Source organism: Chiloscyllium plagiosum, chromosome 28 (assembly GCF_004010195.1).
Source record: "Chiloscyllium plagiosum isolate BGI_BamShark_2017 chromosome 28, ASM401019v2, whole genome shotgun sequence".
Classification (NCBI taxonomy): Eukaryota; Metazoa; Chordata; class Chondrichthyes; order Orectolobiformes; family Hemiscylliidae; genus Chiloscyllium; species Chiloscyllium plagiosum.
The window spans coordinates 26924940-26938893 of NC_057737.1; the positions used below are offsets into that span (position 1 = coordinate 26924940).

General features: G+C 39.9%; 1 protein-coding gene across 1 annotated transcript in view; it reads left to right on the forward strand.

Moving 5' to 3' along the window:
- Positions 1-13954, forward strand: part of ca4a (carbonic anhydrase IV a) — a 39155-nt gene that overhangs the window by 10092 nt on the left and 15109 nt on the right. Inside the window, exons 2-5 of the mRNA XM_043718573.1 lie at positions 3530-3565; positions 5859-6032; positions 8174-8319; positions 12892-12984. Of these exons, the coding sequence (XP_043574508.1) occupies positions 3530-3565; positions 5859-6032; positions 8174-8319; positions 12892-12984 (449 nt within the window). The remainder of the gene's footprint in view (positions 1-3529; positions 3566-5858; positions 6033-8173; positions 8320-12891; positions 12985-13954) is intronic.

Consider the following 13954-nt stretch of genomic DNA (forward strand, 5'->3'; position numbering starts at 1 on the left):
ACCTAACCTATCACATCACCTTCATCCCCTCCCCCACTCACCCATTGTACTCTATGCTACTTTCTCCCCACCCCCACCCCCCTCTAGCTTATCTCTTCACCCTTCAGGCTGTCTGCCTTTATTCCTGATGAAGGGCTTTTGCCCGAAACGTCGATTTCGCTGCTCCTTGGATGCTGCCTGAACTGCTGTGCTCTTCCAGCACCCCTAATCCAGATAATACAGAACCTCAAGCTAATGTTCTGGTGATGTGTGTTTGAATCCTGCCATAGCAGATGGTGAAATTTGAATTCAATAAAATAAATTTGGAATAGTAGCCTAATGGTGACTGTGTAATTGCTGTCAATTGTTCTAAAAACCCACACAGTTCAGTAATGTCTTTGTCTCATCTACTTGTGACTCCTGAGCCCACTTGATGCAATAAATGGTGGTCTGGTGAATAAATGGTGATGTAAAGAACATCCCATGAATAAATGAAGAAAACAATTAGTTCCTTGATTGATTGACCTTTCAAAATGTCCTTTTTTCTCTGTAGCACAGACAATAAATTAGAGAATTGTTTAAGTAGTTTTGATGTTCTATGCCAATCCTACATAAGTTCTATTTTTGTCCACCTTTACTTTGATCAGTGATGAATAGTAAAGCATGAGTTAGAGTTAAATTGAAACAATTAGGTAACACATGTATGTGTTCAGCTAAATCCAAACATAATGTGAAAGTTAGCCAGAACATGGAAAGTGTGATAGCCTTAATAACTGATACTGTTTGCCAGATTATCTTTCATATCTATGATAGTCCTTGGTTATAAATAGTTCATACAAAAAAAGTATTGTTCTTATGTAAAGCTGATCTGTGTTTTACAATAAGGAAGAAATTGTTTAGACACTTGAGTACTTTGATTTAGAATCATTTTCAATTCTTTGTTGCAGCTATCAGAACCACTGCCAGACAACATTGTGCGTGAATGTGTACATATTTGTATCCGTGTGTGCAACTTTAATCAAGTTTTTTTCCATCTGAGTATGTTATTGATTGGGATGTACATGATGCACTATCTCATATTTTGATCATACCTTTGAAAAGGAAAACAGGATTTTTTTTGTTGGTGTGGACAATTGAGGATTTCTTGAAGAGTGCTGTGGAATTCAATTACTGCACGTTAGCTAAAAGGCTCAGTTGTATGAAACCTCAGAGGGATGCGATTTCAAGCTGGGAGAGTGAGATTCTCTTTCTGATTTGCATTATTCAGTACCTCTTTTGAGAAACTGAACTTTCAAATTATAAATTAATGCCATGTTTGTATTCATGTGCGGGAACCACACTTGACCCAGTTTATAAGGGAACTTGGCCAAACTCAACAAGCCAGTTTTTTTTATTATAGCTGTTTTATTTCTATATTTTCTGTCTTTATTTTGTTGGTGCAGCTTATTCTAGATATTGTGTAATAAAAGCTGCCTGGTCATTTTTCATTACCATCCAGCTTTTTTTCTGTTCGTCAAGAAATATTGAGCAAGCCTGCTTTGCAGACATCTGGAAGAATGTTCCTTTAATACAGTGTAAGTCAAATTAACAATTATATAATGGCTATGTAGGCAGAGTATGGACTCGCAAAAACTGAAAGAGCAAGCAATAAAAGTAGAAGAGCTTGGTAGGACTAAAAGGCCATAAGAAAAAGGAAAGCAAGAGTTACCGGATTAAAGTAGTAATTTACAAATAATGTAAACTTCTGATCCAGAATTCTTCACCCAATCTAGTTGTGTGTGGTATAATGTGTGACACACCCACAATTACCTGACCGTAACATTTTTAGAAAAGTGCTAGCTAATCAGAGCTGGGTCATTTGTATTTTGGCTCAGATTGAAATAAATCTTTTGAATACTGTTATTTACCATTTCCTCATTTAAAATTGGGAAGCTTTGAACAATTACTTGTAAATCTTGCAACAACACAAGTTGACAATTCTGCTGGTTATAACTGATCAGTGATAGGAATGGCTCATAAAAGTAACACAGGGAGATCCAACCTCTCTGGGTTCAATCTTTACTTGCTGGAAAGTTAACAAAGGAACTGTCTGGAATTTGGCAAACAGTACATTGCTAGCATGCTGCTGATATCTCGGGCGGACTTTTCCACAGCTTTGCTGACTCTTTGTGATGGTGGGAGTGGAGGAGGGGGCTGGGGGCTGAAGCCACTTCAGGATGCATCCTGCTGCCAGGGAGGTTTTCATGAGGCAGACTGACATGCAAATTTGCAGCCAATTTGAATGCTTAAGGCTGTTTAGGTGTTTTGCCAGCATTTTGCTGCAGTTACATGGGGGAAGACTCTGTGAGAGTCTGATTGCAGGAACCTACATTTTAGCCTCTCTCTCAAAAAGAAATAAGGTTTCCTCTTGAGTGTGCCTTGCCTCAGCAGCAACCATCCTTTCCTGCTTTGACTGATGACGGTATCCACTTGAGATGCCTTTGAAATCTGCAGGAGCAACATGTCCATTGTCTCCGAGCGAGTGAAAAGAATTCTGGGTGAAAGCCATCCTTGGTATTTTTTGAAAAATTCTGGCTTACCCATTATGAAATAAAATGGGTACAGAAGTTTTAGAAAAGATGGAATACATTTGAGAGGGCATCAAAAAGATTTATGAAGCTGATATCAAGGATGAGTAACTTAAGTGATGAGGAGAGCTTTGAAAAACTTGAACTGTTATCTTTTAGAAAAGAAAAAAAATCAGAGGGCACCTCGTAGGGGTTTTAAAAATGGTGAGAGATTTTGTTACAGGTGATAAAATAATCCCTCTGGCATGTGGATTTTTAAGTAGAGGTCTTGAATAGCTAATTCGTGGAGCAAGTTCCCACTACTTTATATAGATATTTTATTTCTCTAAACCCTGAATTGATTACTGACAAAAAAGAAGTGAAACTTTGAAAAGAGTCTCATGCTGCATCAGCCAAGAGTTAAATTAGCCTGAACTCTGAACTTAATTCTAAATATTAGTTCAAACAAAAAACTGCTTTATATCAACAAAGAAAACATACAAAGTGATGCAGGGGTAGGCCATTTGGCCCTTTACACCATGAGTGTAAATACAACCTTTCATGCTTTTTTTGTTAGTATTTTTATATAGAAATTATGCATCTAACATGTGAGGGACCCTCTTGTGCCATTCTGTTAGCATCTGTACTCCTAGACCAGGTAGACCTGAGTTCAAGTCCCACTTACTCCCGTGGTGTGTAATAACATCTCTGAACAAGTTAATTAGGGGAAATAATGATAAAACTTAAATCTCATAAAATGAATGAATAACCACAACACTTCTGTTCTTTAAAATATGGAAGAATAAGCATAAATGGACAAGGTTCTGTGTGTTTGTTTTTAATTAAATGGAAATGTTCCTGAAATTACTTTATATGAAAATTGTTGTAAAGATGTGGAAGTTTCGAATGGGTGCTTGTGGTCTTGGGTTTATTAGCTGTAGAATCTTTCAAAACTAATTAAGGTTTTTTAAGAAACAAATCAACTTTGTTTTGCTTTTGTCCAGGTCAGTGGTGCTACGACATTCAGAACGTCAGCTGTGGTAAGGATTTAAAGTAACTATTGGTGGTAGCCTGCCTAAGGGTGTTATAAAATATACAGTAACACATTGCCCAGAAATGTTTAGATTTTTTTGCTTCAAAAACAAAGAGACAAATAGCATAAGGAAATTGATAATAACACCTTCAAGGCAAAGGGATGTCAGGGTTTGAACTGTATTTTATATGATGCCAGTTTACATTAGAAAACTCCCTTAGTCAGGTACTATTGTTTGATTTGAATTAAGCAAAAATTCATGAATATGAAAACAAAATCTTGATTTCATTAATTGAAGAAACTTTTATGAAAGGTTATGATATGCACATCAATGTTGGTTTTAGTTTAGAAAGTTTGACTAGTTCTACAAAAGTTGAGATTCACTTCTTCTCTTCCAAGTTTACACTGTGTAACTCCGGCTCATGTATATTTGGTGTTGTCACAAGATTCTGTTAACAATAATGCAATCAAAGTTTACCCAGATTAGCATTTCAGCTCTAGGCTACCTTTCAGCTGTTTACAGCAACAATGTATTACATTTATATAGTGCCTTCAAATTTGGAAAACATCCTGGAATGCTTCACCAGGCACATAATTGGAGAACAAGTAAAGCTGAGGGACATAGGGTAGGTGATTCATTGAATGGATGACAGAGTCAGGAGAAAATATAAAAATATCTTACTAATATTCAAGTATCTTGTGAAGTTACAAGACAAACAATCACACTTTGTAAGCAAGTTATCATCATTGGGATGTACAATAAGAATGTTCAATTCAAACTCAACTTGGCTTCTCAGTTTGGCTGAACTTGCAGTGTAGATTAGATTCCTTACAGTGTGGAAACAGGCCCTTCGGCCCAACCAGTCCACACTGACCCTCTGAAGAATAACCTATCCAGACTCATTTCCCTCTGACAAATTAGCATAGCCAATTCACCTGACCTGCACATCTTTGGATTGTGGGAGGAAACCGGAGCACCCGGAGGAAACCCACACAGACATGGGGAGAATGTGCAAACTCCACACAGACAGTCGCCCAAGGATGGAATCAAACCTGGGCACCTGGTGCTGTGAGGCAGCAGTGCTAACCACTGAGCCACTGTGCTGCCCCGTTGTAATCATTTATTTTCTTCAATATTTTTTCTAGTTTTCTGGTATGTGTTGGCAGCCTGGAAATTATTGTGAGCAATGTCAGTGTAGAACTAATTTGTGCTACAATCAAACTTCTCTTTCTACCAGTTATTTGCATTAGCCAAATTAAAATCAACTCAGTTTTTGATCTTCTCTACTCTGCCTAGTGTCCAAGGTGGTTCGTAGTCTTGGGTCCTTCTAATAGCGCATGTAGGAATATCCTTTCATTGTGCGTGAGTGACGTTAACACTCAGACTAGTTGCTCATTTGAATGATTTCAGAATTCACTGAAAATGCACTGGTTATATATCAAGTTATTTCCAGGCTAATGGATTTCAAGGTAATATTCAAGATCATGTCATCTGTAGGCAGTAATGAACAAAATTTAAAATTCTACCTCTAGCATAGTCATGTTAAAGCTTCTGTGATACCACTGTCATTGATTGTTATACATTTTTGTACATATTTGTCTATTTTGCTAATGTTAACATGTATCTTAGTTGGGAATTTAATCTTCTAAGCTGTAGCTAATGGGTGTTCAATGATTTGATTTTGAATAATCAAAATGTAAAAAGAATTTTGCCCCCTCACATTTGTACAATTGCCTGTTCCATTTCTAGTTCCAAATGATTGAGTTCCAATTTCTTCCTCTTCTTGAATCCTCAATGTTTGTTTTCAATTCTTAACTAACTCCTCCTTCACAATTATTCTTGCAAACCCATTCTCTAACTTTCTTGAATGAATAAGTAGTACTAAATACCCAAGACTGCTCTTCAGTAATTTAATTACTGTTATGGAGTCCAATCACTTGTCTTCTCAGGAAATTCTGGAGCCAGTTTGTATAGAACAAAGTTCTACAAAGTTCTTCTAGCAATGAGATAAATGACCAAAAAAATCTGTTTCAGATGGGTTGATAATTTTTCATCTAGATTCCATGCTTTGATCTTTGAATTTCCAGAAAGTTTAATATCTTGTCAAAAGACAACACGTCTGGCTCCATGTTCTTTACTTTGCTGAGGAGTCAACTTAGATTTGGTAATTGAATCTTGGAGTTGGATTTGAATTTGCAACTTCCTTATGTAGTGATAATAGAATATATGTCTGAGTAATACTAACATTAACCACTGTTACACCTTGTGCAAGGCTAACTGATTTGTAACATCCTTTTAGGACCCGCCACCTGGAAGAATGATTATGCAACTTGTGGGCTGAAAAGTCAGTCTCCCATCAACATTGTAACCAAGAAAGCTAAATTTAATGAAAACTTGACTCCCTTTATCTTTCATGGCTATGATCATGTTGACACGAAGGTTAACTGGCCCATCACAAACAATGGTCACACAGGTAAGTTCTGCACATTCATTCCAGCATCTGTTGTTTGCTACAGTGGAGGATAAGGTACTACTGCAGGGACTAATCATGAATGAGGATGATTTGTTAATAATAGATTGAGGCTAACTAATTGGTTCTTCGAACAAATGACAATGGGGAATGAAGGTAGTATGACTGATGTGCTTAGGTACTTTAAAAAGGTGTTCTGATAAACTACTACTTAAAAGAGCAAAAATGAAGCTTGTATGATGAAAGTTAAAATGAAATAGGTGAAGGGAGAGAAAGTAGACTGTAGATGCAAAACAGTTCTTTATCAGACTGGAGGAAAGTATACAGTGATATCCCTACAGATTGTTATTACGACTTCTGCTGTTTTTGATTTATATTAATGATGGAATTGAGTGTATAAAGCAAAATGTCAAAGCTTATGAGCCCAAAGTTCACTATGTTGTAAGATCTATTGGATAGATTTTCTGCCAATATCCTTTACTGGAAAAGATCTAGAGGGCCTGCTTCGTCAAGTGTGGCAGAGGATAAACACTTAACAGTCTAACAAGAAGAAACTGTTGCTTTAAATAGAATGCCACACTAGCTCTAAATTACTCTAGTGTGATAGACATAGGCTTCGTGACAATGAAGGTGATATTGATATTAGGTCTTACTCTTTTGAAGTTGAAAACTGCTCCCCCGCCAGAGATTGTGATGTCATCATATTGGGTGGTGCTTAACTCTTTCAGACTCCTATTCCTGTAAACAACACACATGAAACACAGTAGGAGAAAGTGAGGACTGCAGATGCTGGAAAGGCACACCAGGCCAGGCAGCATCTGAGGAGTAGGAGAATTGACGTTTCAGGCATAAGTCTTTCATCAGGAATGAGGCTTGTGGGCTGGGGGGCTGAGAGATAAATGGGAGGGAGTGGGGTAGGGCAAAGACAGCTGAGAATGCAATAGGTAGGTGAAGGTGAGGGAGGAGGTGATAGGTTGGAGAGGGGGGTGGAGCAGATAAATGGGAAAGCTGATGGACAGGTGAGGAGGGTGGTGTCGAGTTGGGACTGAGATAATACAGGTGGAGGGGAAATGAGGAAAATGTTAAAATCTACATTTATCCCGTGTGGTTGCAGGGAATATGAGGCCGTTCTTTCTCCAGGCTTTGGGTGGTAATGGTTTGGCGATGGAGGAGGCCCAGGACCTTCATGTCCTTGTCAGAGTAGGAAGGGGACTTGAATTGTTCAGCCACAGGGCAGTGGTGTTGGTGGGTGTGGGTGTTCCAGAGATGTTCTCTGAAATGATCCGCAAGTAGGCCTTCTATTAGCCTGATGTAGAGGAGACCACATCGGGTGCAATGGATGCAGAGATGACATTGGTGGAGGTACAGCTAAATTTCTGTCGGATGTGGAAGGATCCCTTAGGGCCTTGGATGGAGGTGAGGGGAGTGATGTGGGCGCAGGTTTTGCACTTCCTGCGGTGGCAGGGGAAGGTGCTGGGAGTGAGGTGTGGGCTGGTGGGGGGGCGTGAACCTGACGAAAGAGTTGTGGAGCGAATGGTCTCTCCGGTACGCTGTTAGGGGTGGGATGGAAATATATCTCTGGTGGTGGGGTCCATTTGTAGGTGGCAGAGGATGATGTGATGAATGCGGAGGTTGATGGGGTGGAAGGTGAGGACCATGGGAGTTCTGTCCTTGTTGCGTTGGGAGGGGTAGGGTTCAAGGGCGGTGGTGCGGGAAGTGGAGGAGATGCGCTGGAGGGCATCATCGACCACGTGGGAGGGGAACTTGCAATCTTGGAAAAAGGAGGCCATCTGGGATTTTCTAAGGTGGAATTGGTCATCCTGGGAACAGATGTGGCAGAGGCGAAGGAATTGGGAATAAGGGATGATGTTTTTACAGGAGATAGGGCGGGAGGAGGTTCGTCTAGGTAGCTGTGGGAGTTGGTGGGCTTGAAGTAGATGTGTGTGATTAGTCGGTCGCCGGAGGTGGAAGTGGAGAGGTCGAGGAAGGGGAAGTAGGTGTCCGAGGTGGTCCAGGTCAATTTGAGATCAGGGTGAAAGGTGTTGGGGAAGTTGAAGAATTTTAGCAAAGACTAGTGTTCAGTTGTCAATTATAATTTTGGTTGACTTTCCATTAATTTTGCCGTTATTGCTTCTTATGTATAGTTACTGTGACATTAAACAAAGACATTACCATCAAAGGTGGAAACCTTCCGTATACATACAAAGCAGCACAGTTCCATTATCATTGGGGAACAGAGACTGATCCTGGGTCAGAGCATACAATAGATGGGGAACAGTATCCCATGGAGGTAAGACATGTAAACCTTCAATTTAAGTGAATATCCAGGAAATAAAAACAGATCAGGATCCAGGTTAGCACTGCAATGTAGCTTTTTTAATTTTAAAGTTAATTGATCTCTATTGCTTTTGTTTTCCATTCCTTCTTTGAACTTTGTTAATGGTGTTTAACGTGAATTGATTTGCCGCTGGTGGAATGGAAAAATCTGATTCTTAACATAGAGAAACAAATTTCTGAAAAGTTTAAAAGATGAATTCTGAATCTCATTAATGAGCAGTGATTTCCTTATTTCCATGTATTTTTGTTTCATTAATAGCTAATATAGGGTTCAGAAAAGATATACCAGCATGTTGGTTGGAATGGAAGATTTGAGTTATGGGGAGAGGCTGGGATATTTTTCACTGGAGCAGAGGAAGTTGAGGGTTGGCCTTATAGATGTTCATACAATCATGAGGGGCATAGATAAGGTGTCTTTTCCTGAGGGGATTTCAAGACTAGGGGGCACATTTTTAAGGTGAGAGGACTATGCTTTCTGTTATAGGTTAGAGCGTTGAATATAGGAGTTGGGAGGTCATGTTGCGGTTGTACAGGATATTGGCTAGGACACTTCACTAGGACACTTTTGGAATATTGCGTACAATTCTGGTCTCCTTCCTAGCAGAAAATGTTGTGAAATTTGAAAGGGTTCAGAAAAGATTTACAAGGATGTTGCCAGGGTTGGAGGATTTGAGCTACAGGGAGAGGCTGAATAGGCTGGAACTATTTTCCCTGGAATGGCAGAGACTGTGTGGTGACCTTATAGAGGTTTATAAAATTGTGGGTCATGAATAGGATAAATAGACAGTCTTTTCCCTGGGATGAGGGAGTCCAGAACTAGAGAGCATAGGTTTAGGGTGAGAGGGGAAAGATGTAAAAGGGACCTAAGGGGCAACTTTTTCACGCAGAGGATGTGCGTGTATGGAATGAGCTGCCAGAGGAAGTGGTGGAGGCTGGTACAATTGTATTATTTAAAAGGCACCTGGATGGGTATATGAATAGAAAGAGTTTGGAGGGATAAGGGCCACGTGTTGGCAAGTGGGACTAGATTAGGTTAGGATATCTGGTCGGCATGTATGAGTTGGACCGATTGATCTGTTTCCATTCTATACATCTCTATGACTCTAAAGATTTTTTAAAAAGACAAAAGGGGCAATATTGTTACAGAGTGGTTCATGTGTGGAATCAACTTCCTGAGGAAGTGGTGGACGCAGGTACAGTTGCAATGTTTAAAAGCTAAGTACATGAATAAGAAATGTTTGGAGGGATATGAGCCAAGCGCAGGCAGGTGGGACTAATTTAATCTGGAAACATGGTTGGACTGAAGGATCTGTTTCCATGTGTAATGACTCTATGACACTGATCTTTATGAGTCTCTTCTGTTTTCTATGTAGCTCCCCAGAGAAGCAAGTTGGCCCCAATGTCCAACATGATATTTGGGTGGTTACCTGGCATCGTAGCTTGCCACTTGCTCCTTCAGGCCTCTCATTTTTAAAGTCCATTTAACCAATGTGTGATTGGTCAGCACAGTGACTCAATGGTTAGCACTGCTGCCTCACAGCACCAGGCTCTTGGGTGACTGTCTGTGTGGAGTTTGCACATTCTCCCCATGTCTGTGAGAGTTTCTGTTGGGGACAGAGGGAGAGGTCGGTTATTGACCAGTGCAAACATTTAAGCACATATTTTGTAATACTCAGTAAAAGGTTATTCTGGTCAAAAGAAGGTCTCAGTGAGAAAAATGAATCTCCTGTGGTTAACAGTGGTGATCAAGGAGGGAATCTAATCAGAAATTAAGACATATAAAGTGATAAAATGTAGTGGTATGCCAGAGGATTGAAAATCATTTTAGGAACCAAGAGTGGATCATTAAAAAACTAATAAAGAAAGGAGAAATTTGATTTTGAAAGGAAATTATCAAGAAATATAAGAGCAAGCAGCAAGAGCTTCTATAGGTACATAAAAAGGAAGAAAGTAGCTAAAGTGAGTGTAGGACTCTTAGAGGACACACTGGGGATTCGATAATGGGGAATGAGGAAATGTAATACCAATAATTTAAACTGATATTCTACATCAGTCTTCACAGTGGAGTACACTAACAACATTTCAAAGATATCAGAGAGGATGCGAATGGGAGGAGGGTCTTGCAACAGTCTCAATCACAAAGGACAAATTATTGGGTAAACTAATAGGACTGAAGGCAAACAAGCCACGAGGACTTAATGGCTTGCATCCAAGGAAGAGGCTGCAAATAGTGGAGGCATTAGTTGAACTTACTGGATTTTTGGAGAATTCCAGTGGAAAGAAAACTGCCGATAAGATGGAGCCTGCTCAAGAAGAAAGGGACACAGAAAGCAAGGAATTATAGACCAATAAACCAAAGAGCTATCATTGGGAAAATGCTAGAGTGCATGGAAAAAAGCAGGACATTTTTGAAAAGCTTAATATAATCAAATAAAAGTCAACATAGTTCTGTAAAAGTGAAATTATTTTTGGCAGATTTGAGGACATAGCAAGCAGGATTGATAAAGGGAACCAGTAGATGCAGTGTATTTAGATTTCTACAAGGCAATCAACAAGGTTTCACATAAAAGGTTACAGCATGAAATAGAAACTCACAGTTTTGGGGGTAATATATTAGCATGGATTAAGGATCGGATAATACAAAAGACAAGAAAGTCAGTATTACAGGATCTTTTTCAGATCAGAAAAACATAGCAGATTGCCACAAGGATCAGTCCTGGGATCTTAATTATTCACTACCTATGCTAATGACTTGAGGAAAGGGCAGAATGTAATGTTTTCAAATTTACTGATGATCCAAAATAGGTGGGAGAGCATGTTGTGATGAAGACATAAGGAATCTATCGGGGGATTTAGGTAGGCTCAGTAATTGAGCAAAAGCTTAGCAGAAAGAGTTTGTGTAGCAAAGCATGAGGACATTCACTTTGGTAGGAAGAATAAAAAAATCAACGATTGTTTAAATGGTGAGAGATTCTAACAAATTGCAGCACAGAGGGATTTGGGTGTTCTTGTACAAGAAGTTAGCATTCAGGTGTAGCAAGTAATTAAGAAGAAAATGGAATTTTGGCCTTTATTGCTCGAGGATTAGAGGTTAAAAATAGAGAAGTATTGTTACTGCTTTATGGGCTGTTGTTGAGGCCAACCTAGCCTAACTCAATGAACTCAATTACTGTTTTAATCCTCATATTTAAGAAAGGATATGTTGATATTGGAGGTAGGTCAAAAGAGTTTCGCTAAGCTGGTACCTGGGATGAGGGGGTTGGCTTATCCAGAATGACTGAACAAATTCAGGAATCTTGAGCTCGGGGGCACATTAGTAGAATAAATAGATACTGATTTGAAACTGAGATGCAAAGGAAATCTCAACTCTGAAGAATTGGGGAAGTTTGTGATCACTGAAAGTATTTAAAGATGAGATAAGTACATCTTTGTAATATTGAGGAGTTGACGGCTATGTGGAGCAATGATGTTGTGAATGGCAGCACAGGCTTAAGAGGATGAATGGTTAACTCTACTTCTATTATGTTCTTACGTTGCTATAACCACACTGTAGTGACACTGACCCCCGATCCTCTGCTGACTGATCCAGACTGCTATCTGTTGATATCCTGAAGGCTGTTTCCCTTAGACCTCGCTTGAAGCACATGCAGTGTGTTTGCTACCTATGCTGCTGGAACACGTTGCAGGTGTGAGATTGACATTGAACAGTGCTGTACAACAATATATTCACCCCCTTGACTGGTCACCGCTGGCCACCATAATATGCTGTCTAGCTCTGTGACTGTGCTGAGGGCAAGGCAAGACACAAGTGCTATGAGACATTAGGCTTCGGCTGAAATGCAGAGATGCTGAGAGCCTCCAAAGCACAAAGTGATTGAGCACTAAGATTGCAAGTGTGGAACATTGTGCTGCAGTCCAATGCATGGTTTTGGAGATTTGTCCCTCTATCTAAAGTGTCCTGACAGTAGCACTACAATGATAGTTGCTGATGTGCTGCTCAATGCCAGTGGTTTGGAGATGAAGGTATTTAAGGCTGGAACATCTCCAACACCAGCGTCTGTGGATGGAGGGTGCAGGCAGTGAACTGCCCATCATGTTTGCCTTGAGATGTTGGGAGAAGAGCAAGCATTGAGCTAGAATTAATTGATACCCACACTGACTTTCATGCAGGCAACTGTTTCTAGTGTGTAGGAGAAATAGAAAGTAGATTAATGAGGTGAGATTAGACACTAAATGTGTGCAAATAGATACAAATAGGCCTCTCACCACTCACTAGTGAGTTTCCTGTCTCGCTGTTCCAAACGTGGTTGCAGAATTGGACTCTTTGTTTCTCAAAGTCGAGAATCTCATTTTTCCAATCTCATGATAGTTTCCCAACTGACTCTGCAATGTCAGTGTCATTCAGAGGCTGGTAGATTCTGCCCTATAATTCTGGTGCAAACTTTTCAAGAATAATATAATAATGTAATTACTATGCAACGTTCAAATGATTTACTTGTAACTATCCTGAATCTGTCCCCTGCAGATGCATATTGTCCACTATAATGAAAAATATGGTAACTTGGAAAATGCTCTCAAACATTCTGATGGTGTGGCTGTGCTGGGATTTCTATTTGAGGCGAGTATTGTTTCTCAGTAGTTACACTGGCATTGTTTAGGGTTACATCAGCAAGTTCTGACAAAGTATCACAGCTGAAACATTTTCACTGCAGCAGTACTGTGGAACGACATACAATGTTTGGTAATAGATTCAAAGAAAACAGAATGGAAGCCAAGTTATTGGTAATGCATATATTATTTATTAAATGTAATGTTTTTATGATAGCCTAGCCAACAGTTGAAATGATAATGGAGATGTTGGTATATGCATGCTCCTGAAGCCAATGGAACACAAAATGAGGTGTTCGAAAGGGCACTAGCCTTTCATTGATATTTTCTCAAGTGGTCATTCTTCATGTTTATGCCTAGACATCAAGGGCCCAATTTCCTACTCACTTTGAGAGAAATATTAATATTGGTGAGTGGCAGGGTGATTGGCTAAATCAGGTCAAATTCTGCATGCATCAGGAACCCATTTGCTACTCATCCACTTCTAGGTTTAGTAGAGGGAGGGTAACCAACCTGATCTGTCAGCTGGATTAGTGATATAGTATTTAATGAGGCTGGCAGCATCTGCTTTATCAGTGAGTGGATGGATATTTCAGGCGTCAGGCTGATGTAAAGGTACGTGGGGTGAAAGCATGTATCTTCAAGAGACTCACTTGTGGACCAGCAGTAACATAGAACATAGAAGAATACAGCGCAGTACAGGCCCTTCGGCCCTCAATGTTACGTCGATCCAAGCCCACCTAACCTACACTAGCCCACTATCCTCCATATGCCTATCCAATGCCCGCTTAAATGCCCATAATAAGGGAGAGTCCACCACTGCTACTGGCAGGGCATTCCATGAACTCACGACTCGCTGAGTAAAGAACCTACCCCTAACATCTGTCCTATACCTACCACCCCTTAATTTAAAGCTATGCCCCCTCATAATAGCTGACTCCATACGTGGAAAAAGATTCACACTGTCGACCCTATCTAAA